The sequence below is a fragment of the Camelus bactrianus genome, chromosome 3 (genome assembly GCF_048773025.1).
Source record: "Camelus bactrianus isolate YW-2024 breed Bactrian camel chromosome 3, ASM4877302v1, whole genome shotgun sequence".
NCBI classification, from domain to species: Eukaryota; Metazoa; Chordata; class Mammalia; order Artiodactyla; family Camelidae; genus Camelus; species Camelus bactrianus.
In genome coordinates, this window is record NC_133541.1 from 65,692,471 (window position 1) to 65,718,220 (window position 25,750).

Sequence of the window (25,750 nt, forward strand, 5' to 3'; positions counted from 1 at the left end):
ATATGTGTTCTACATCAGAAGGCTAAATCACTATTTAGCAACAGTATATTTTGTAAAGTTTTTATATATTACTAGTCTGTATTAATGAGTATTATCACTCAAGAGCTGTGTTATTTCACCCATGTAAGTGGTTTCAAAGTTTGGATGATTAATACAGTAGAGTTCCTTATGGGAGAAACTACTTACATTTTAATTACTGATGATAGTATTTTATATGTATGATTATTTCATAAGTCACCAAGCCCTACTATATATACTTTACAATTTTGTACTGACCAAACTTATAAAAATTGTTTCATCAAAGATCCTTACCCTTGAAGACACTTTTTTTTAGTGTTCTGTATCTTCAATTTTAGGATTTTTGGGGGGTTAATACAATTTATCCCTTTCCCTCCTCTGGAGCCAATAGAGAAATATGAAAGATAGGTTGAGGTCAGATCAGCTTTTTTACTAAATAAAAAGTGGTTTAGAGGGGATGGATATGATGGGCAACTCCAGTGTGTTACATATTTATTACATACTTATTACATATCCTCTGAATTGATTTACCTACCCAGGCAATACAGTACTACCAGCAGCTCCTTAGGCCATGTCAGAAAGCATTAATATGAACTGTCTCTGTAAATATGCAGATATATATGATAAAGCATATTCAGTTCTGCTAAGGCACAGAGTGATGAAGGGTAAAGAGAAAAACCAGGAGTGCTGTTACCCTAGCTGAGGTTTCTCCTTGTAGAAACTCTAAGCAAAGTAAATGAAGGTTCACTCTTAATCCTAAATCATGCTTTAAATTGTTTACATTGAGACTTACTTTCAAGTTTTACTCTAAAACAAATCTCAACCTTTAAATAATTGTTGATGTATACGGCATATATGTGTATAGTTCATATGTATTTAACATAAATATATGTATATATTGTTTTTTAAAATAGAATTTCTGTAAAGAACATTTTTTACTTCATCAGTTGTCTATTACCAGTCCTGGTAATAATTTTTGTGATAATTTTCGAAGTTTACTTTTAATTGTTTTGAGAGAAGCCAACTGTTGTTACTCTGCCTGTGGCATTAATTGAACACTAATCCAGACAAAACAGAGAATTTGTAAAATTACCCTGATTTCTTTAGTTCCTGCTTTCCTCATCTGTAATGAGAAATTAGATTTTCTCTGAGATGATCTAGTTCTAAAGTTCTAACCTCATGTAAGCAAACAAAAAAAAACTGTATTCTAATTAGAAATGCTGTGAATTTTCCTTCTCTTGCTCAATAAATGCGCCACCTCAAATATGAAATGCTTTGTGAACTGCATTTTGATATAGAGTAATGTCCGTATCGAAATAAATTTGTAAACCGTGTAATTTTTCATTCTACTTTGTAGGTAATTAAGTTAACATATATATAGCACAGTTAAATGTGGATCGGGAATAGGATCCAGGTTCATTATACGTACCTACTATACTAAACTGATTGGTGTTAAGTGCTATAGTACCATGAGTTTATCAACTTTATTGTTGTCTTACATGTATTCTTCAATATCTGTCCACAGTTGAAAAATTGTTTTGAGATCTAATTAAGTTTCATTGTCCACAAGTGTCCTTGTTTCTGAAGCTCTTACCAAAAACAATACTTTTAATATGAAGCTAGTATTGTGCTAATATTTTAGAAGTATCTGTTCTTTTCTGAAGAATTTATATTCATTAGTGTCTTTTAGTGGCAACTAGTCTACAAATGCATACTTTCAGTGTTCAAATGGGAAAACAAATCTCACTTTTGTTTACAGCCACATTTTGAGAAGGTAACTTAAAACTAATTTCTATTGCACATAAGCAATTGAACATTGGTATTCACAATTAAGTCTTATATGTTTAATACTTTGTCTTTATTTTTAGCACTCATAGTTAAGAAAAATAAAAATGTCAACCCTGTGAATAATATCTTTAACATATGTTGTCTTCTTTATGTGTTTGCATATTAGATGGAAGATGGTGCCCCAAAGCATATCATACAGATGACAGGATTTAAGATGGAAGAAAAAGAAGCTCTAGGCAAATTGCTTTTAAAACTAGATTGCACTTTTATTAAGAGTGAGGTGAGTACACTAACGTAATCAAAATGTTCAAGAAATAGTTGAAAAATAACTAGTTAAAATACTGGCCTAAGAATGGTAAAATGCCCCCTTGATATTGTAAGAATAGGAAGAATGTATTAAAGAGGAAATCTTCCCTTAATAACACTTTTATGTGGATTTTTCCTTACAGAAATACAAAAACTGTACACATCTTATAGCTGAACGCCTGTGTAAGAGTGAGAAATTTTTAGCAGCTTGTGCAGCAGGTAACTTACCTACTACCTTCTCCTCACCCTTTAGAAAAAATCTTCATGGAGAAGAAAAAGTACCTTAATCTCTGGAAAGATAGTATGTTTATTATATCAGATATTGATATGTTTTTCTCCTTATTTTTTTTGAATTATTTGTTTGGCATAATACTTTTTGCATTACTTTTCTGTGGAAAATTTTGTAACACTTGAAAAATTGTGAAAGAGGCAGAAATATTTGCTTTGCCAAAGAGTTAATGTGATTTATGTAAGAAAAAATACTTTAACAAAAAGTTTTGACACAAAAATGCCTTTTAAAAAAATGCTTTTGTTGAAGCCGCAGCTACTCTCAGTCAAGTTTCTTTTCTTCTATCTGTTATTAGAAAGACTTACTGGTTTTGTTCTCCTGCTGCTGCTTCCCTTCCTAACTGTTCTCTGAAGCAAAGATCATTCTATTTTATTTTTCTAAGATTTTAATTTTCATAAACCTAAATTAGGGCTTAGTCTCCTTTCCCATTGTCACCATTGATGTTCCTTTTGGAGTTTTTTTTCTCTGCTGTGATTGATTTGGCATATCATTAGTCCACTTACTGCCAAAAAAAAAAAAGTATTTAACTCAGGTGAATTTACCATTTTTTGGAGTAACTTAACAGAAAAACATCTGGGTTCATTATTACCTCCACAAATGAAAACATACATTCTTTCTGCTGTTTAAAAAGATTATAGATACCCAGATAAAGAAACTACTTATTAAATATCCTGGAAAATTCTCTAACTCAATAAATTTGTTTCACAAAGTATGATTCTGTAAACATTATTGAAAAAGTTTTTAGCATTGGAAGACTATAAATCTCACCCAAAATAGTGAATAATAATAGTAGTCTTAAGTAATACCATATTTTTATTTTACTAAAACTTTGGTTTATATTTTACTCAGTAACATTTAGAATTATAATTATTTCTCATGGGAAAGATTACATACAATGTTCAGTGATGTAGGCCTTTCACTATCAAAAAATTTAGGAAAACATAGTTCAAAGATAACATTGGCAATGTATCTCAAAAGTCTCATGTTGAAAAAGGCCAAATTTTATATTTGGTCTTTATTGTTTACCATTTATCAGATTCAAAATTCTTTTGTGAATGACAGTTCATTTGCTTTCTAGGAAAGTGGGTACTAACTAAGGACTACATAATTCATAGTGCCAGAAGTGGCAGATGGCTTGATGAAACAACTTATGAATGGGGATATAAAATTGAAAAAGACTCTCATTATTCACCTCAAATGCAGTCAGCACCTAGAAGATGGCGTGAAGAACTAAAACGAACTGGTGCTCCAGGAGCCTTCCATAGATGGAAAGTTGTCCTCCTTGTTAGAGCTGATAAACGAAGTGATTCTCTTGTAAGGTGAGATCGCATAAAAGCTAAAACAAAGAATGTGAAAACAGTTTTGGTTTGCTTGCATAACTTTTTTGTGTTTCTTTGCAATTATTAATTTATTCCAAATGAGCTGTGATAATTTATTCTTTGATCTATTTAAGCCATTCTGCACATTTAACTGTGTGTCTAATGGAACAAAACCTATTTTATATTACTGCTTTATTCACATGGTCTCTCTGTTACTTTCCATGTTATCTCTTAGCCAAATGAAGCAAAATTTAAAGAAATAATTGGAAGATTTTTGTTTTTATCTGTGAAGCACTTAAAGATTTTTGCAAGTGAAGTATTACATTGTACAAAGGCTTTTTTTCTAGGTTTATGTAATGCAGTCTTTATGGTTCATACTGCTTTCATCATAATATCTTTTTATCTTTTACACCATATTTTAAAAAGACTTCTTTGGGTACACAGTATTCTAAGACTGCCATGTCAGGTTTTTTTGTTGTTGTTGTTGTTTTGGTTGGGGATGAGAGTCCAAGGGCTTTTTGTTACCTTTACTGAAGTGTAATTTATAGACCATAAAATGCACAGATTTTGAATGTACATTTTGATATGAGTTTGGACAGACTTAATGTACCTGTGTTACCCACGGTACAATCAAGATCTGTAACATTTACATCATCCTAAAATATTCCCTGTGTTCTTGTACATTTAATTCTGCACCACCAAATCAGACAACTACTGATTTCTTTTTGTTACTGTACATTAGATTTGCCTTCTTTTAGAGGTTCATATCGATGGGATCATCACTATATATACTCCTTTGATCTAGTTTCATTTGCCTACCTCATTATTTTTGAAATTCATCCATGTTGTTATATATATCAGCAGTTCCTTTTTTTGTTGTTGCTGAGTGGCATTCCACTCTGTATATTTCACAATATATTTTAATAACCCACTGATGGACATATATGGTGTTTTTAGTTTGGATTGGTTTTTGCTAATATGAGTATAGTGGCTGTGAACATTTGAGTACAGGTCTTCACTTAGACATGTTTTCATTTCTTTTGACTAAATATCCAGGAACGAAATTGCTTGTTCAGATGGCAGTTGTGTGTTTAACATTATGAGAAAGATGCCCAACTGGTTCCCAAGTAGTTGTACCATTTTACATTCACACTAGCAATGTATGAGAGTTCCAATTGCTCTGCAATTACTTTGGCACCCTAGTGCCAAAGTACCCTAGTACAAAAATCAGTTGACCATATTTGTTTGATCTATTTCTGGACTTATTCTGTTTCATTGATATCTGTATCTACCTTATACCAACAACACACTGTTTTGGTTACTATAGTGTTATAGTGAGTCTTGAAGTCAGGTAGTGTGAGTTCTCCAACTTTATCTTTTTCAAAATTGTTCTGTGATTCTGGATCCTTTTTATTTCCATATGCATTTTAGAATCAGGTTGTCAGTTTCTATTTTTTTAAAAAAGCTGGAATTTTTATTGAAATTATATTGAATCAATAGGTCAAATTGGAGAGAATTGAGATATTAACAATATTGAGTCGTCCTATCAGTAGACTGTTTCTCTCCAGGTCGTCTTTAATTTCTGTCACTAATGTATTATAGTTTTTGTTGTATAAATCTTGCACAAACTTTGTTAACTTTAATCCTAGCTAATTCATGTTTTGGGTGCTATTATACATCAGTTTTTCTGAAAGTTTTTATCTCTGTTGAGATAACTGACTTTTCTCCTTTATTCTGTTAATAGGCTAAATTATTTTGATCAATTCTTTAATGTTAAACCAAACTTGTATTCTTGAAAGAAACTCTACTTCATCATAATGTATTATCCATTTTTAATAATTGCCAATTCTATTTGCAGGTGTTTTGTTGAGAATTTTATTTCCAAAAGACATGGTCATATACTAAATAATTTACCAAAAAAAAAAAGCTATTAGAACTAATTAATGACTTTAGCAAAATCACAGGATGCTAAGTGACTTTATGAAAATTATGGTTTTGTATGCTAGTGACGAACAGTTGGAAATTAAAATTTAAAAAGCAACCTGACCTTTGGTTTTTAGTGATTTGATTATATGTGCAGATACGTGTGTGTGCATTGTGTGTTTTATTTATTTATTGTGTATTATTTATACTTATGTTACTTGCTTGAGATTCTCTTAGCTCTTTGGAGATGTAAGTTTGTCTTTTACTAATTATGGGAAATTCTTGGCCATTATCTTTTAAATATTTCTCTATTGTGTACTTATGGAGCTCCATTACCCATATTTTAGACCATTTGATTCTGTTTCACAGTTTTTACTTCCTCTGTTCTGTTCTTTTTTCCGACTTCTGTATGTATGTGTTTCAGTTCAATATTTACTGTGACCTATAGTCAAGTTCACTGATTCCTTCCTCATTTCTGTGTAGTATATTGATAAGCCTATCAAAGAAATTCTTCTTTGATATAGTATCTTGTATCTTTTACTTTTGCCCGTTCCATTGTAATCTGCTGAATTCCCCATATCTTTGTGCAAGTTGTCCACCTACTTTATTATATCACTTAACATGTCATTCATAGTTATTTTAAAGTGACTTTGATAATTTCAGCATACAGATCATCTCTCTGTGCTATTTATTCCTTTATCTCTTGACAATGGCTTGTTTTTTTCTCATTTTTTTTGGTGGTTTTTTTTTTTTATTTATTTATTGCATGCATGGACATGCCATTTAGGAGAGCAGTAGAGGCTGAGGTAAATAATATTTATATAAAATGGGCCTGCCTGTAAGGCAGTTAGTTTGGGTGGTTGAGTTAATCTTGTCATTTGTTGAACTGGCTTTGGGTTTTGTTAATGCTGTTGTCATCTTCAATGAAGCATTTCATTTTATTACAGCAATGGTCTACAGTTTCTTGTGCTTAGTGTGGGGTGCTGGAGGGTTCTAACCAGCGTTCTTGCTTCACTCTTAGCTTTCAGTATTCCTTGTACTACTTGGTCACAGAATGACTTTTCATATTCTTCCCCTCTTGCTTCTTACCTATTTCTAGACTGAAGGGGTAAAGATGGGTATGTTTTCAGTCCTGCTAGATAGGCTTCAGTAGCATTCTTCATATTTTTGGTCTCTGGAGTTGTAATTTATTATTTCTGTCTCGATTTCCCATGGTTGTGGGTAGGGTCCTCGGAAAGAGAGAATTTCCAGCTTCTCCTCCAGCATTAGGCCTCAGCTTTGTCCTAGTGCAACAACCTAGGCCTGAGAGTGGCCTGCCCCTTCTCTAGAGGCAAATAGCTTTTGCTTCTGCCCCTTTTCCAATCTTTTTTGGGCTGCACAGCAGGGGATTTTCCTATCTCTTTCCCAAAGGCAGATACGTTTTACTTCCAACCTTCCAACAGAAGGAGTGCATCTTTTCCTGGTTCTGAAGGTAGAAAACTATCTTACCTTACCCAAATGACTCAAGGCTTTTGCTTCATATGAGAGAAGGATCCAGGAGAGTTGGGCCTGGTTTTACATTGATCTCTTGTTGGCAGCGAGTCCCCACTGGCCCACCTTTTTTACCAATGGGTGCCACCTGCTGTTACCTGCCCCTAATCCTTTTCATATATAGTTAATAGAGGCCAATGGCATAAGAGCTTGCAAGTGAAGGTGGGCTTTTTAATACCAGGGACTCCCAGTTATACTACTGTCATGCTACCTGCTCTTGACCTTAAATTGGTTAAAATTTTACCTGATTCTTACCTGCTTTTATGGTGGCCACTTCTCTCCTGTGCTCTGGCAAAGTGAAATAGTTTAGGTATCCAATCACTTCACAAAGGTGCTTAGCACTCTTCTGGAAATTAAATGTTTTAGTTGGCTTGTTATGTCAGTTCATGAAAAGTTATAATTTTGTGGATTAATTGGCTTTTTCTTAACTGACTTTTTCTTATGTCATGTGGTAGCAGTGTTCTCCTGTGGTTTTCCCAATCCTAAGCAGAAACGAACTGTCATGAAACTTTTGGGATGGTGGTGTGTGTGTGTGTGTATGTGTTTTCTGAGTCTAAATGTAAAATGTATTTTTTAATGAAGATCCAAGTTAAACTTTTTCAAAACCTAATTTTTTAGAGGAAGGTTGGCAACTTTTTTGTTCCATTTTTAGTGGTCCAGAATGATTTCCATGGAGATGTGTTGTCTTCTAAGGTAAATACTTCCTTAGACTTCTTTCATTGTTTTAACTTATTAAGGTGACTTTTCCTTAGGAAATAAGGAAAGATGCTCAAAAACTTCTCCCATATCAAGAAATGGGTAAGTAGAGAGAATGGAATCATTTCTTAAGCATCCGTTCTGAGCATCTTATAATTTAAGAAATCACTATTATAGTTATTCTTCATGGCATTCAAATAGCCCAAAGGAGTTAACTCTTCAGAAACTTATGCTTCTAGTCTTAGGAAGTAATTGATTTGGATAATTAGACTGAATATACTTTTTTTAATGTACTTAAAAAAATACTTTATATACTGTTTACATTTTTAGAGTTTTGGAGGCTGGAAAAGCAAATGTTATTTTACCCAAAAATTCACCAAGTGGAATAACTCATGTGATTGCCAGTAATGCGAGGATCAAGGCTGAACAAGAAAAAGATAACTTTAAGGCTCCATTTTATCCAATTCAGTATCTAGGGGATTTTCTTTTAGAGGTAAGTAAAATAAATAGTAAACATTTAAAAATGTTTATTTTATAAAGTATTGGTATGGTCAAATATATATTAAAATTAAATTGCATTCTGAGTTTTGAAAATATTATTGGAAGTAATTAAAATGATATTTTGAAGTCAACTGCTGAATATTTGAGAATATTTCTAATGAATCTGAAAGGAGCTTGCTTGTTAAATTTAACACTTGTCTTATTTTGAGTCTCTACATTTGTTTTCAGTGCTTTAGTGATGTTTATTACAAAATAATTTTAAGCATTTTAAATCAGTATAAATAAAATAGCAGTGGGCTGTAGTATCATATGAGAATTCTTGGGTTATGTTCCCATTGGAGAAGAGGGAACTATTTCTAAGAATTTAGAAATATTTTCCTGTTTTATTTCCTCTACCTCCCTCTTCCCACTTGGTTAAATATCACTCCATAAGTTGTATGAATGGAAATAACCCTAGAAGAATTCCTCTGAAGGTAAGTAAAGAATTTTTAAGAAGGGTCACTCAAGGTGGGAGAGAATTTGTAGTATGTCTAAAAGCAGAACCTTGATCTTCTAGCAAAAACCGGCTCCTTCTTCAGTGTCTCCTATCTCAATAGATACTACACAACCTCTTCTCTAATAATTTATGTTAGAGACCTGGGAATTACCCTTGAAACCTTCCGTTCCTTTCTTGCCCACATCTTGTCAGTTATCAAGTTCTGTTGATTTTATCTCAGATGCCTCTTCAGTCAAACTGCTTCTCTCCTATACTGACATCATGTTGACTTCATCCTCTTCTGTGCTCCTAACATTGACTCCTTACTCTCCCTGTTGTTGTACTTTTTCACTCTTGCTAATTTCCTAGTAACTCTTACCTTTTTCTCTAGTTCATTCAACTTCAGTCAAAAGAAACAGCTAAAATGCTCTTTCTTAAAGTTCTGATCTTACTTAAAACTCTCAGTTGGCTTTTCATTGCCCTTAGGGTGAAGTCCTAAACCTCTAACATGGCTTTAATTTCCTGCAGGATTCCTGTCACTCCTACCTATTGCAACTGTAACCTGCTCTACTTCTTTCTAGGCTCACAATACTATAACACAACTGCCTTCTCCCAGTTTTTTAAGCAGGCTTAGCTACTTCCTACCTCAGTGTCTTCTCAAAAACTATCTTCTCTGTCTAAAAATGTCCTCTTCACTACTCTTCACTCCCTGTGCCTGCCTGCCTTCTGCTCATCATTCAGTTTCCAGTTATTTTGTTGCCTCTTCAAGGAAGCCTCCCTGATCCCCTTATTTAAAATAGTTAGGTTCACCAATGATGTGTCCGATAGCATTATTTTGCTTTATAGTACTCATCACAATTGTAATTAACTAACTGGCTGATTACTTGGTTAATGTATTTTTCCCCATATAAACCAAAAACACTGTCACCAAGGATGGTGTCTGTCTTTTCCATAGTTATCTGAATCATCTTGCATAAAGCCTGGCACATGGGTTCTTATTTGTATTTGTTAGATTAATAGAGAAATTATGAACAACCCTTGAAGTTATTCCAAGAGTAGATGTAATATATCATTCTATAATTACCTTTCCCTACTGAGTAACAGCAATGTGGATTGGAAATTTGACCTTAGTTGAGAGGATGGATCTGCTTGGACTATGGATAATCTCATTGTCCTTGACAGTGATTGGTCTAGGAATGGGCATGTGAACCAATTCTGATTCATGGGACATGAAGAGAGGTATGTAAGAGCAGCTGGGAAGTTTCTTTCTCATTCCGAAAAGAGAGCCACTGGCAGCCTGACATCTGTTAGATGTGAACATGGAAGGATAAAACCTGAATTACTACTGGCCACCATTCTTTGACCATGAGGAGAAGTAGCCTTAGAATAAAAACCAATTCTATAAACAACAAAGTGTAGAGACAGAATGTAGGCTTTTGTAGAGATACTAAAGTTTCTGGATTAATCAATTCTGAAACCTATCTTAGCACTGGACCACATTGCCAGTTGTGAGCTACTAATTTCCATGTTGTTTACATTAGTTTGAATTGGTAGTCTATTACTTGCAGCCAGAAGCATCATATCTGATCTACTATCTCAACAGTTTAAAGGTAGTATTAACTATCAACAGAATGAAGACCCTTCTTAACTAAATTAGAAAAAAAAATCTGAATTTTTCTTTTTCTATGGAAAGAAATGAATAAAGTGTAATATGTAGTATGTTTTATCCATAACCTTATTTTGCAGTAGTCTGACAGTGGTCACATTCAGCTGCTGAAATACTGGAGGACAGCAAAAGTATAAAGCAAAAATGATAGACAATCCCTAACTTGTAATTGTTCTTAGAATACATTGTTTTCTTAGTTCTGCGTTAGGCAGCTGAGCGTTCACAACCATTCATTCCAAATAAGGGAGGCATTTTGTGAACCCCTCTGAGAAGATAGAAGAAAAGCAAGACACCAAAATGAAGTTAACTACCACTGGGGCATCGAACATAATATATTCCTCATTAGATGCATTCTAAAGTGTCCTCGAAGAAGAGTTGCCATATAAAATGACTGAGTTAAAAGTAACAATTAAGCAATTGTTTAAAAGAATAAGTTTTGTGTAACCTACTTAACTTTTGGGAAAGCCACTTAGTAACAGAATTAGGAATTATTTAGTTCAGATTTACAGTTATTTATTGAAGACTTTACTGAGCACTACGCAATGTGCTGTGGAAAATGAATAAGACCAACTGCCAGACTTAAAAGTGCTTACTATTGGGAAAAACAGAAGATGGAAAGTATTAATTATAGTTCAGTGTGTATTGTGCATTTCTAAAATTATGTGCAAGGTATAGAAATCCAGACGAACAAATGACTAATGTGTCTGAATTGTTTGGACCGAGAAAGGTATCACGAGAAAGGATACTTAGTCCTGTTTTAGAAAGAAATTAAAATGAACCACAGAAAATTCTTACGGAAGTATAGTAGGAATAACCAAAAAAAAAACCTTTTTGTGCCAGATAACTAATTGTTGACCTAGATTTATAACTTGTTAGCTCTTTGACCATAGGAAAGTCATTTATTCTGTGACTGAATTTCTTCCTTTTTATGTAGAATCTAATACTTACCTTACTTTGGTTGTTGTGAGAATTATTGCTACTATTAATCTAGGCCAATATTACTATGTGCCAGGCAGGCACTATGCTAATCATTTTATACACTTAACTCTTATTTTAAACATCATGATCCTGTGTGGTATGTAATATAGCCCCACTCTACAGTTAGTGAAATGAGATATAATTGGGTTAAATAATTTTCCCATGATCTTACAACTATCATATGTCAGACCAAATATTTAAGACCAAGCACTCAGTGAATTTTAAGGCTTCTCTCAAGTCTCCCCTTGCTTTTCTCATTGTGGGTATTAAGTTTCCTTGAAACTAGAAAGAAAGAAACTCACCTGGTTTCTTTCTGGATAGTTAAAAATACTTCATGCTGTAAAGATTATCATGTCCTACTAGTAGTCAATCTTGGATTATGAGGTACCATTTAAAAATCAGTATCAATACTAGTTAAGAGCCACATAAAGCACTCAAAAGATGCTTGTTCTATTTGCTTGACTTCTCTGGCTCTCCACCAGTCTCGTGAATTCATTCAAGTTTTATGGCAAATGTAATGATTGAATCAAGGAGTAAGACCTGGAGACTAAAGCATATTCATACCTATTCTAAGACAGAAAGCAAAGTCAAACATGTGAATCAAAAGCCAGGGCAAACTGTCATTGCCACACTGTGTTGCCCTATCCTGGATAATAGAGTAGTTTACTAAATAAGTAGGCTTTTGGTCATCTGTTTGGAACATAGCATTATACTATACAAAAGAGATTAAACATGGCTCTCTTTTCCTAGATCATCTAGGAGACAAACACCTAACACTGCCATATTTAGTGCCTACATAGTTGGCACTAAAATATTTATAAAATGAGGAATAAGAAATGAATACAGATAAGTAATGCGTATATTTTTTGTAAGAGTAGCCAGTTGGAGAAAGTATTAATGGCTTGGGAACAATTATGGCTTGTTGATCATTTGTTTAGCTCTATAGAACATAGATTATTTTTAAAGTTTTATAAATGTCATAATTTATCAGGTTATGATTTTTAATTAGCTTCTATAGGATACGTGAATCATACATTCTAATTTACAGATCAACATATAGCATCTGAAATGGATGCTTAAGTAAGTATATTCAGGATTAGAAAATAGCATGATCTTGCCTAGTTGCTAATGATAATGTTATGTTCTTTTGCATATATATCCTTTAAGTGGAATCTATATGGGATTAAATCATCCTATATTTTAGACATTTCCTAATGATCTAAGCCTGAGGATTTATCCTCTTTCTCATCCATGTGAAATTGAAACCCAGAAACTCAGTTTATCCCCCTTCAAGTTGTCCCTAACAGAAGTTGTTTGTACATTCAGAGTAATTCTTTCTTTGATGCCAGTAATAGGAAAGAAGAAAAGTCTTCATTTTTCTTAGTTTTCAGTTTCACTTTTCTGACTAAGTGAAGAAATTTAATCAACTACTGTCAGGAATTGTTCTCTGGTTGCAGGATATGAGCCTCACATCTATATAGGAATCCCAGTACAAGTGAAAGGGAACTAAAGATCACACCATAGGCCTCAGCACATTTTGGCTATACCATAATCGTTCCCTAGGAGAACAGTGATTCTCCAGTCTCTTTATGTAAAGATAGTGACTGTCTCAATACCCTTTCATAGCTACATTTTAGGGAGCTATCTTGACCTCATCTTTACTCCCAATTCTTTACTTACTAAACTTCTAGAATTATAAGTACATATCCAATTATTCTTAAAATTATTATTGACAGGTGCTTTATGAATTCAGTTTGGATTTCTTGGCAACAGAAATAAATGTTTGAGATAGAGTTAGAGGAAGATAATTGCTTATTTATACTCAAGTAAAATAAGAGCTTTGAATTCAGCTATTAGCCTCTGTTCCTCTCTGTTTGATGGAGTTGCAAATGAGAAGTCTTATTAGTAAAAAGCTGGAAAATACTCTGAGAAATGATGTATAATCAGAAATTTTTTTATCTAGATTGTAACTATAATTTGGTTAAGGACTAGATAAAATATTTTTATTCATGATTATTCATAAAAAGGGTTGATTGTTACTAGACCAACAAAGCATTAGCTTTTCTTGAAATACATTATTATTAGTATTATTTATTATTCAGGGCCTCTGTTGTAGTGATTTTTTCCTAGGAAGAATTTACTACTGCTTAATAACCTTTGATTTAAAAGAGTGCATTTTACCCGTTTCACTACCAAAATATTTTGGAGGTATAAAGTTGGATACAAATAAAGTATATAATATTGAAATTATACTTAATTGATTGCCTAAACTATTTTTACATACATACAGAAAGAAATTCAGAATGATGAAGATTCCCAGACTAATTCTGCTTGGAAAAACCATAGCAATCAAGAAAAAAACAAAGATTTCAGGAAAGATACAGGATTTCTTGAAATGAAAGGTGCCTTAAAAGAGACCATGTGCAGAACCCAGGTAAACTTTATAGACTAACGTTTTTTCTGATTTTTCTTATAGAATTGTTTGAGGGACAATATTTGGTGGAAATAACATGGATTTTGGAATCACAGAGCTGGTATTTGAACCCAGCTCTGTGTAGTATAGTCTATAATTTCAGCATATTAAGATATTGCCTAATGTCTCTGTTTTGAAACTCTTATTGAAATAAAGACTGTTACAAGAGACAAAGGAAGGCAGTATATAATGATCAAGGAATCAATCCAAGAAGAAGATAAAACAATTGTAAGTATATATGCATGCAGAAAAGGAGTACCTAAATACATAAAGCAAATAGTAACAGACATAAAGGAAGAAATTGACAGTAACATAATAATAGTAGGGGAGTTTTACACTCCACCTACATCAGTGGGGAAAGACAGTTTCTTCGAGTGGTGCTAGGAAAACCAGGCAGCTACATGTAAAACAATGAGATTAGAACATTTCTCCACACCATATACAGAAGTAAACTCAAAATTAAGACCTGAAACCATAAAACTCAGGTTGGCATAATGCTCTTTGATATAATTTCTAGCAGTATTTTTCTTTTTGAATCTACGTCCTAAAGCAAAAGAAAGAAAAGCAAAAATAAACAGATGGAACCTGATTAGACTTAAAAGGTTTTGCACAGCAAAGAAACCCATTGACAAAACAAAAAGGCAATCTTCTGAATGGGAGAAATATTAGCAAATGATATGACTGATACGGTGTTAATATCTAAAATATATAAACAGCTCATATAACTCGACATAAAAATAAAAACCTTATGCCTGGTCAACAAGCATATAAAAGATGCTTAACATTCTTAATCATCAGAGAAATGCAAATTAAAACCACTATGAGTTATCACCTCACACCTGTCATACTAGCTGTCATGAAAAAGACCACAAATAACAAATGTTGGCGAGGATGTAGAGAAAAGGGAACCCTCATACACTGTTGGTGAGAATGTAAAATTGGTGTAGCTACTGTGGAAAACACTATGGTAGTTTCTCAAAAAACTAAAAGTAGAACTACCATGTGACCCAGCAATTCCACTCCTGAGTATATCTCCAAAAAACCCCCAAAACACTGATTTGAAAGATTCATGCACCCCAATGTTCCTAGCAGCATTATTCACAGTTGCTAAGATAATGGAAGCAACCTAAGTGTCCATCAACAAATGAATGAAGAATATATGGTGTTTAATATGCAATAGAAGACTACTCAGCCATTAAAAAGGATGAAGTTTTGCATTTGTAACAATATGGATGGAATTGGAAGGAAGCTAAGTGAAATAAGTCAGACAGAGAAAGGCAAGTGCTGTTTGATATTTATATGTGGAGTCTAAAAAATAAACTAGTCAATATAACAAAAAGGAAACAGACTCACAGATGTGAAGAGGAGCTAGTGGTTAACTGTGGGGATAGAGACGGGAAAGAGCAGTAAAGGGATAGGGGATTAGGAGGTACAAACTTCTGCATAAAATAAATAAACTTTAAGGATATATTGTATAGCACAGGGACTGTAGCCAGTGGTTTATAATAACTATAAGTTGAGTATAACCTTTGAAAATTGTGAATCGCTGTATTTTATACCTGTAATTTACATTGTACATCAGTTGTATCTCTACTGAAAAAAAAGTTTAAAAAAATCTGTAAACATCCTGACTTCTAAAATTCAGGTAACAATTTCTAGTTTTTTAAAATTAATTACTTAGTCTAATGAATAACAATATGGTTAGTAATACTTCTTACTCTGTTTGATATTACTATACCTATATCTTATACAAAGATTTTTCTGAGATGTTTCTTTTGATGCATCTAATGACAAGACTCTATTTAATGCATGGCCTAAATTATTTTCACAAAATTTGGAAAAATAATGAAGATAACCAAATTAGCTTTCACTAATCTTATGACAGCAAAAAAGCGGACATTCCAAGGAAGATTAAGTTAACAATATTATATTTGATATCATGTGTCTATTTTATAAAATCTACCTTCCTGGTGCAGTTTTTCTGTTGTGACTTGCATTGGTTGTATTGAGGCTATGGTTACTCTATGGTTTAACCAAAGTATTTTCACTAACATGCAGAAGGAAATGAAAAATTATGATGAAGATGTTAGTATTAGTTCTACTTTTACTGAACATCACAGAAAAGAAAAATTCAGAGATTCTAGTAAAGATTTGAAATTGGTTAAAATGAGACATGCCTTAGGAAGGCACCCATGTGGAAATCAGGTAAGACCTTCCAAATTAAAAATAATTTATTTACATTTTACACTATTCTAAATTTACTAAATACAGCATTTTATGAAATTGTTACTTATTTATATGTATTATATGTAAATTATAAACATTTATGAAGCATTTGTGTATAATTTTTGAAAGGATACAAAAATAAGTGCTATGTACTCACCATCTAGGTTAAGAAATAGAGTATTCTTAGTTTTTTAAGACCTTGCTATGTGTCATTTCCAGCTGCATCCCCTTTTCTTCCTCTTCTCCAGAGTTAACCTCTATCTTGGAATTTGTTTTAATTATTTTCTTGTTTTTCACTATAGTTTTGCCAGCTATGTATGTATCCCTTAACAATATATTGTTTAGTTTTGCCTATTAGTGAACTTTTGTAGTTTGTGGTATTTATCGTCTTCTGTGACTTTTTTGCTAGTATATAATATTTCATTTTTTCATAATTGTATATTTTATCCATTGTACTATTGATAAGTATTTGGGTTTCTTTTTGTTGGTTTGCTTTTGATGGATTGGTTAATTTTTGCAATTACAAGCATTTTTTCCATGAACAGTGTGAACATTTTCTTACATGGCTCTTGATGCACATGTTCAAGAGTTCCTCTAGCTTCAGATATATTCCTTGTGTGTATCCTAGGATATCATCCCTAGGAGAATTTCTGGGTCATTAGGACTGTCTATGTTCAACTGTACTAGGTAATGACCAGCTGTTTTCCAAAATATTTTACTAATGTATCCCCATTCTAGTGGATGAGATTTCCTGTTGTATATAACTGTTATGTTTTTTTTAATGTGTTATAAGTCAGACACTTGAATTTATTTGGATTTTGTAGCATACATCTTTCATATTGAGATTTTTTTTTTATTGTGGTCTAAATATGTGTAGAAGGAAATTAAGAAAAAGGATGAAGATGTTCATCATAGGAGTTATACTTTGAGGAAAAAACGCAAAAAAGAGAAAGAAAGAGATACCAGGAAGGACATCAGACACGACAAAAGTACCTTAAGAAAGCACATTTATAGAGATCAGGTAAAACTTTGTAAGCTAAGCTAAATGATTTTTATTTTTTCTGGCTCCTCCATAGTGTCATCTATATACATAATCTGATTTGTTATTGCTTGCTGTGTTAAATATAACCTGCACATCTTATGTAAAGAATCTTCTTGATCTGCTGTAATATTCATAATTAATGTTATAATTAACTTTGGTTCACAATGAAAGTATTTTTACATGTGTACACAATTTGAATTAATAATCTGGATATTCAAATATATTTTGCCTGACAAAAAAGAAAGTTACTGACAAAAGAGGCTAAAATTCTTAAAATGAAAAATACATGTATATGTAATTTGAGTAGTACATTCTAATTGGAATTTTACTTTTTCTCTTGCTTACCTGTGATATAGTACAGATCATTACTAATAAGGTAGCTTGTCTTTTAAACAGGATCTTTCTTGAGTTAGTTTTTCTAGAGTGTAACTTTATTTTACAGTATAAACCATAGCATGTTTATATATATATATATATATACATACAGAGGAGTCTTCAGAAAAATAAAGAAGGTAAGTAAATAATCATGTTGTGAACATGGCAACAAGAAAAAAGAAAAAGAAAAGTAAGATAGAGGTTCCAAGAAAGATTCAGAACAGGTTAAAATGAAAAGTACTTAAGAAAGTACACATGTAAATATCAGGTCAGAGTTTCCAATTAAAACATTTGCTTTTTAATTATCTTAATGTGTAATCTTTATATAATATAATTAAAAGGATCTTTGCCGTGGTTAACACTGCATGAATGTGTTCTTGTATTATATTGTGATACTTACCATTTGTGTTGACACTCTTTGGTACATTGTCTAAACTACTTTTGTGTGTCTGCAGAAAGAAATGAAGATTTCTGTTTTTGCTGATCATGCCAAAGAATCAAAAACCAAGGATATCCGGACAGATGTGGATATTGTTGATGTGAAAAATGCCTTAAGGAAACACATATATAGAGCTCAGGTAGAACTTGATATACTAAAAATTTTGTAGTTTTCTATCCTTCTGTAGTGTAACCAATGTATAATAATAATAAAAATAATAATAAAATGACTCATTATTATGTTTAATGTATCTTAAAATAAATAATCTTAGTCCATTAATTTTTTATGAATAGCAATTAGTGTATTTGGATGTTTAGTAAATTGCTGAATTCTCTGCTACTTATACCTCAGTGATGTCATGGATAAATTATGTTTTATAAACTGCTGTAACTTGTTGCTGAATGCTTGCTAACCTCCTATTGGAGGATGAGGGTCTGGAGGATCCGTGTTTCTGTTGTCTGATTTAAGCCTATGTCTGAGGAAGTCTTTGAAGCCCTGGATTTTGGAGAAGGGCTTTGTCAGTGTTCTTGCCCTGCCCCAGTAATAAGGGATCGCTAATGATCTGTGATTAAGATCTCTTCCTGCCCCTCTTTAGGGTTAAAGGATTTTTTTTTCCTGTTCCCTAATCCGGCAGATTATGGGTTCTCATGTGTCCTGAGGGTGACTGGGTTTGCGGCCTTTCCCACAGCACCGCTGTTCACCTCCTCTCAGCCTTCACTGCAAGGGAGACGTTTTTTAGTCTCTCACCCTGTCTTTTTATTTGCATGAGCACCCAGTGAGGTCCATGGAGAAGATCCGTGCCATAGAGTACAAACTCCCCTCATTTTATTGATTCCCAGTGGGTTCTGTTCTCTCATGCTGACCCATATTTGGCCTTAAGCAAATGGTGAAACATTTAAGTTGGAATTTCCTTACCCACATGTAATGGAGTCCTCCACTTCCGACCATGCTCTGTCTCAGATAAATCATTGCTAATGTCCCATGTCGTTGAAGGCTCCTGTCTTGCTTCATATTTCTGTATAGTTTGTTGCACTAAGATCTCTGCTGTCTGATGGGTTCAGGTAAAATTAAGATTTTGTAGATTTTCCAGTTTTTTCTTGTTCATAATGTAGTATGCCTCTTTTCAGCTTGCTACATCCTAAGTGGAAGCCAAAGCTTTATCATTGTTTTAATTTATATTTCTTGTTAGTAGCAAGTTTGAGTATGTTTTATCTTCACTTGCCATTTGTGTATTTATTCCTCTGCCAATTGCTTGTTGATATTCTTTATTTTTCCATTAGATTGTTTTATACCATTGCTTCTAGAACTCTATATAATTAGGATATTATCTCTTTTTATGTTTGTTGCAAATATTTTTCCAGTATCATTTTTTTAAGCAAATATAAAATTATAGGTGTTTTACAATAGAGGCAGATTTTATATGTGATTGTATGCAAAACATGACTACACTTTGTTCCCTCATGGAGTTTTATACAAAATGTTCTCTCCATTTATATTCTAATTATTAAAATACTCAGGATAATGGACCTCTTCAGGTCTTCAAAGTGAATATGACTTTACCTTTTAAGTTATTTTAATTTAGAAGGAGAAAATAGAGAATGTTCATATCCATAAGAGTAATATTACCCCAAAATGTTGGAGGTCACTAGTCTGAGTAAACATGAGAGTCAGATCAGTTATAGCTATTAATGTCTTCCTAAATCTATTTTGTAAGTTTGGCCAAGGTTTTATGCTTTGTAAGCTGAAATGAATTTTTCAACCTAAAAATGTTTAATTTTAATTAATGGTTTCTGTTTTGTAGGCTATAAGATACAGCTGCATTAGAATAGATAAACAACCAGTATACAATGTTGAGGTAAGGGATTTGGAGTGAGTAGGATGGTGATGGGGGCAATAAGTAAGCTCTATGTTTTATTATTTTTAGTTATTTTGATATAGAGGAATGTGTCGTTTGCAAGACAAAACTTCCCATCAAATTTGAAATGTAGTTTCTCTAATCAGAAATGAAAAAGAAAAATAGTATTCTATCAAAATTCCAAAAAAAATTCTATACAGTAGTAAAAATTGATAATTTTAGAGGTAGTATTTTCCCTTACTATATAAGGGGACAGGAAATAATAAATAAAACAATAATATATATGTTTTGCAGTGCAATTTTATTGTTGTGAAACACATTCCTATAAATCATCCTTTTTGAACCACATAGCAACTCTGAAGTAGTGAGGGTACGGATTGATAGTTCATTTTACATATGAGGAAGTTAAGGCTCCTTACTAATCCAGGATTTTATCTCAGAATTTTACAGTTTTGAGTCATAGAATCTTTCCTTTCTTAGGTTAAAAATGCTGAATTTCCCCGAGGTGTATTAAATTTAATTGAAAGCCTCATTGAAGGACAGTTTTTTAAAGAAGCAATTGAGGAACTTTCCTCCTTGCAAGCACATTATATCCCTCCTGTATGCCTTCTTCATGCTCTTCTAGAGAACATTCTACAGGTAAGAGCAGTCTTACATGTTCAAAGAATGTTAAAGTATGAACATTTCTCATTTGGTGTAAGTATAGTTTATTTTCTCTCTCCATTATTCCTTCCCCTCATTTTAGTAGGAAATGTGGCACCCATTTTTTATCATTTCTTTTCTGTTTTTAGACTCTATACTAGATATTAACGCTGAATGCTTTAACTTACTTTACTGCCACAGAAAAAATTCTGAGAAAAAAGTATCTAACATAAAAATCATACTTCAAGGGTCTAGAATATCATTTAGTAAATTACTTGTTTAGTACATTGACAATCATTGTTATTCATGGTATGTATAGACAGTGAACATATCCTTAAACTGTGAAAACCAATAGGGACAGCTTTTCAAAGGTAGCTTTCCAGTCATATTCTTCATCATATTGCCAATTTGAAGAAACAACAAGTTTAAGCTATGTCAAACTGATGTTAGTGATAGGTAAGAATATTGCATATAAAGTTTGTAACCGTTAGTTCATTTCAGGTCACATTTGGGAACAATTAATCTCACTGTGATCATGAGAAGTAAAATGGACAGTTCATATAAATTTGACTCAATAGCTAGGATTATCTAATATGTAGATGCATATTTAGAGAGTGCCTCTTTCTCAGTTGCAGTATTTAATTAGCTAAATATCATGCTTCCATCTGTTCTCCTTTGTCCAAACACATATTCTTGCCAAGGAAGATAGGTCTGGGTTATTACAGTTTTAAACTAAATCAGCTGGTGAAACTATATTTTTAGCTATAGTCTTTTATTTGTTTGTTTATTTTTAAATAATAGGATAACATAGATACGTTTTCTGGTCGATACTTTCATATATTGTCAGCTCTTCTTCACCTCCACCCTCCTTGGAAGTCCCCAGCCATGTCAAGATATTACTTAGAGTTGTTTCAGTGTCCAACTTGTATGAAAGGGGCATGGTCTCTAATAGAAGTGCTTATCAGGTAAGGAATTTCACATGTTGGATGCTAAATTTCATATTGTCATTGTTCTGCTACACATTTTTTAGATACTGATGAAAGAAGTACATTTCTTTTTAGAAAAAATTGTGTGTTGTATGTTTGGTTTGTTTGTGTGTTGTTATTTATTGCAAAGGCCAAGTCTAAATTGGTCATGTTAGTCAATTTATTTTTAAAAAAAGTTTAATGAATATATGAAATGAACTCAGAGGAAATAAAACTAATTAAATCATTGTTTTTATTTTCTAACAAAATGTGTTTGCATGTTTTAAAAATTAAGAAAAACTTACGGGATATGAATATCATCAGATTTTGGTCATCAACAGTATAAACATTTGTAACTGTGTACATTATCTGTTTTAGTGTTTCTGTTATATTTTTTCTGCTAGAAATTTGAATTTTGAAACTGAACTTAATGTTTCCTAAATATGTCATCTCTTTCATGCCTCTGCACATGCTGTCATCTGCCTAGATCCTTCCTTTGTCTTCCATATGTTAATCTCTTCAGAAATCCCTCCTATTTCTGCTTCTTTCTCAAACAGAACTAACCATTTTTCCATTTCTTCTCTGATAGCTGTCTGTATCTGATAGCCCTCCTTTGTCTAGGAAGTACTTTCTTTTTATCCCAAATGTTCAGTTTTAGGAGGGTCCATAGTAAGAGAAAGGATACTTGACTAGCCAGGCAAAGGCTAGATATTTGGTTGCCTCTTTGAGATCATAAGGATTTACCTACCATCTTGGTTGTGTTATATTTGAAGCAAGCTCATCAGCTAGCTGGTATGCATTTATTTATTTTTTCAGAAAATGTTTATTGAGTATCTACTGGGAGCCAGGCATTGTGCTGTGTTTCAGAGATTAAAAGAAAAGATAAATATAATGTAACAGTTCCTGCACTTTTGAAGGTGACTGAGATGTAAACATAGTTCTAACACAGTACTAGCCCAGCATAGGTATAGGATGTGATGATACATGGTTTACATAGCTGGCATTCTTCCTAATTTCCAAGTATGTTTCTTGTTTCACTGTCATTGCCTTTATTTAAAAGCCTTCATTGCTTCTTATGTAAACTGTTGTAATACCTGCTTTATTGATCTTTACTCTGCTTTTTTCCTTTATCTTCCAAAGTACCCCCATACACTCTTTCCAAAGTGATCTTGTCATTTCCCGGATAAAAATCCTTCACTGACAATCACTTCACCTATAGGAAACGGTTTAAATTCCTTAGCAAAACACATAAGACCCTTCATGATTTAGCCTCTATGTATGTCTCCATTCTCACCTTCATCATCTTCCCAAATATGCCCATTGGCTGAACTATTTTTCATTTCCTGTCCCTTTGTCCTTATGTTTTCTTTGCCTATATAAATCTCCATTCCTGCAACCCTCCAAATACCTGGCCAACTCCTAATTATCCTTTAAAATGCAAGTCAGTTGCCACTTTTTATCTCTTGCCCTTTCCTTTCTGTTAGTTACTTTTGTCACTTAAGTCAGCCTCTGGCTTTTTTTTTTTTATTTATTTTTTATTGTGGTAACATTGGTTTGCAACATTATATAAGTTTCATATGTAGAACATTGTATTTCTACTTTTGCATACCTACAGGGTACTCACCACCAAAAATTGAGTTCCGTCTGTCACCATACAGTTGATCCCTTCTCTCCACCTCCCCCCAACCCCTCCCCCTCTGGTAACCACTACTCTTATGCGTATCTATGTATTTCTTTTGGTTTGGTCTGGTGTGCTCATTTATTTCTGTCTTTTGCTTGCTTGTTTTTTTATTCCACATAAAAGTGAAATAAGGATACATGTCTTTCTTCATCTAACCTATTTCACTTAACACAATACTTTAAAGGTCCATCCATGTCACATACGGCAATATTTTTCTTTTTATGACTGAGTAGTATTCCATTGTGTGTGTATGTGTGAGAGTGTGAATGAGACATCTTCATTCACTCATTGATGGGCACTTAAGTTTGTCTGCATATTTTGACTAGTGTAAATAATGCTGTGATAAACAGGGGAGCATATTTCTTTTGGAATTAGTGTTTTTGTATTCTTTGGATAAGTGCCCAGAAATGGGATAGCCAGATCTGAACGGTAGTTCTATTCTTAATTTTTGGGGAATCTCCATACTGTTTTCCATAGCAGCTACACCAATTTGCATTCCCACCCAACAGTGCATGCAAGCTCTGATTTTCTCTGAGAGTAAATCCTCAGTGTTAAACATCTCCAACTTCAGTGCTTAAAATGGCTGGAACCTAATAAGTGCTTAATAAATGTTTGGATGAATTAATTGATGCCTCTAGAGATGGAATTCAGACAGCTTAATAGTAGACTTTTTAATAAACAGATACCCAGATTTAACTGTAAAATAATTGGGTCTGTTAGGAGTCTGGGGGTAGATACCTAGAGAAGTGGTAGGAATAGAGATGAGCAGGGTAATACCAGTCTACTTTTGAATGTATCTTTGAAATATACCATAATACATGTTCTTAGAAAAAGAAAGATACTATAATATCTATCTCTGGCAGTTTTCAGATAGACTGAATAACTATATGGTCATGGAGAATCTTTTAGAACAGCTCTTAGTATTAAATGAATTGTTAAATTTAATAGCTGTTAAGGACCATTACTAATCTGAGGATATGGTATTCAAAAAGAAGGTGGAGACAGAGTTACAAAGTTACAAGTACATCATTGATATAATTGACAATAAATTTGAAAGAAGATTGTAATGAATATTGTTGCCTAGACTATCTCTCTTAGTCCTGGAGTTCTGAGTAATCTTATGTTTTCTTCAAACAAATGCTATAGAATTATGCAGTCCAACCCAGTGGCCACTAGCCACATATAAGTATATTTAAATTTATTTATTTATTTATTTATTTATTTATTTATTTATTTATTGAGTTATAGTCAGTTTACAATGTTGTGTCAATATCTGGTGTACAGCACAATTTTTCAGCCATACATGAATATACATATATTCATTTTCATATTCTTTTTCACCGTGAGCTACTACAAGATCTTGAATATATTTCCCTGTGCTATGCAGTATAAACTTGTTTATTCTATATATACCTGTCAGTATTATCTACAAATCTCAAACTCCGAGTCTGTCCCTTCCCACCCTCCTCCCCACTGGCAACCACAAGTTTGTATTCTATGTCCATGAGTCTGTTTCTGTTTTGTATTTATGCTTTGTTTGTTTGTTTGTTTTTTAGATTCCACATATGAGCGATCTCATATGGTATTTTTCTTTCTCTTTCTGGCTTACTTCACTTAGAATGACAATCTCCAGGGCCATCTATGTTGCTGCAAATGGCATTGTTTTATCATTTTTTTCTGGCTGAGTAGTATTCCATTGTATAAATATACCACATCTTCTTTATCCAGTCATCTGTCGAGGGACATTAAGGTTGTTTACATGTTTGGCTACTGTAAATAGTGCTGCTATGAACATTGGGGTGCAGGTGTCTTTTTGAATTAAATAATTAAAACTTCAACGCCTCCATTGCACAAGCAACATTTCACATATTCAGTAGGACATTATCATCACAGAAAGTTCTATTGGACAGGACTGCTGTAGAAGATGGAAAGAAAATAAATACTGAATTTTTAAAACTTTTAAAAATAGCCCTAAATGACCTTCATTTTACTAAATAACGAAAAAGAAAATAATCTTGAGTAAGAGAACGATTTGGAGAGTATTATAAATTGACAGTGTAACTGGTCATCTGAATCAAAAGGGTTTAATTCATAATTTTTTTATTTTCAGTGAAATACAAAGTACAAAGGGAGAATACGAGATGGTTGTTAAACATTACACTCATTAAATGATAGAGAAATTAGATATGTATTATTAAATTAACTGTCATGGGACATTTGACAGAGTTTACTTTTTAAAGGAAGAAAACATTAATAAAACCTTGTTGAATTTGCTTTATATTTTGTTGAAGCAAACTTTATTAAAATTATAACAGTCTGAAAAAACTTTGCTCACAAATTAACTCAGTGAGTTGCTTGCATGCTATAGATTGTTGGGTTTATGTTTTCCAGGTCTTGCCTTTTCAATGAAAGTTTCTGTCATCAAATTTCAGAAAATATTATTGGCTCTAAGGTGCTCCACCTGACACTGCTCAAATTTTTCTTTAATTTAGTTGAAAGTGAAGTGCGACATCTGAGTCAAAAGTAAGTTTTAGTTACCAAAAAACTTTAAAATATATTTTAT

General features: G+C 32.9%; 1 protein-coding gene across 3 annotated transcripts in view; it reads left to right on the forward strand.

The window, feature by feature from the left end:
• Positions 1 to 25,750, forward strand: part of SLF1 (SMC5-SMC6 complex localization factor 1) — a 54,751-nt gene that overhangs the window by 6,204 nt on the left and 22,797 nt on the right. For 2 of the 3 annotated variants that reach the window (XM_010949567.3, XM_074360356.1), the window contains exons 2-13: positions 1,973 to 2,086; positions 2,256 to 2,331; positions 3,480 to 3,720; positions 8,200 to 8,362; positions 13,780 to 13,923; positions 16,021 to 16,167; positions 17,066 to 17,209; positions 18,061 to 18,183; positions 19,846 to 19,899; positions 20,380 to 20,538; positions 21,343 to 21,506; positions 25,579 to 25,710. In XM_010949567.3, coding sequence (XP_010947869.1) covers positions 1,973 to 2,086; positions 2,256 to 2,331; positions 3,480 to 3,720; positions 8,200 to 8,362; positions 13,780 to 13,923; positions 16,021 to 16,167; positions 17,066 to 17,209; positions 18,061 to 18,183; positions 19,846 to 19,899; positions 20,380 to 20,538; positions 21,343 to 21,506; positions 25,579 to 25,710 — 1,661 coding nt within the window. The remainder of the gene's footprint in view (positions 1 to 1,972; positions 2,087 to 2,255; positions 2,332 to 3,479; positions 3,721 to 8,199; positions 8,363 to 13,779; positions 13,924 to 16,020; positions 16,168 to 17,065; positions 17,210 to 18,060; positions 18,184 to 19,845; positions 19,900 to 20,379; positions 20,539 to 21,342; positions 21,507 to 25,578; positions 25,711 to 25,750) is intronic. The other variant, XM_074360357.1, reaches the window with a different exon arrangement.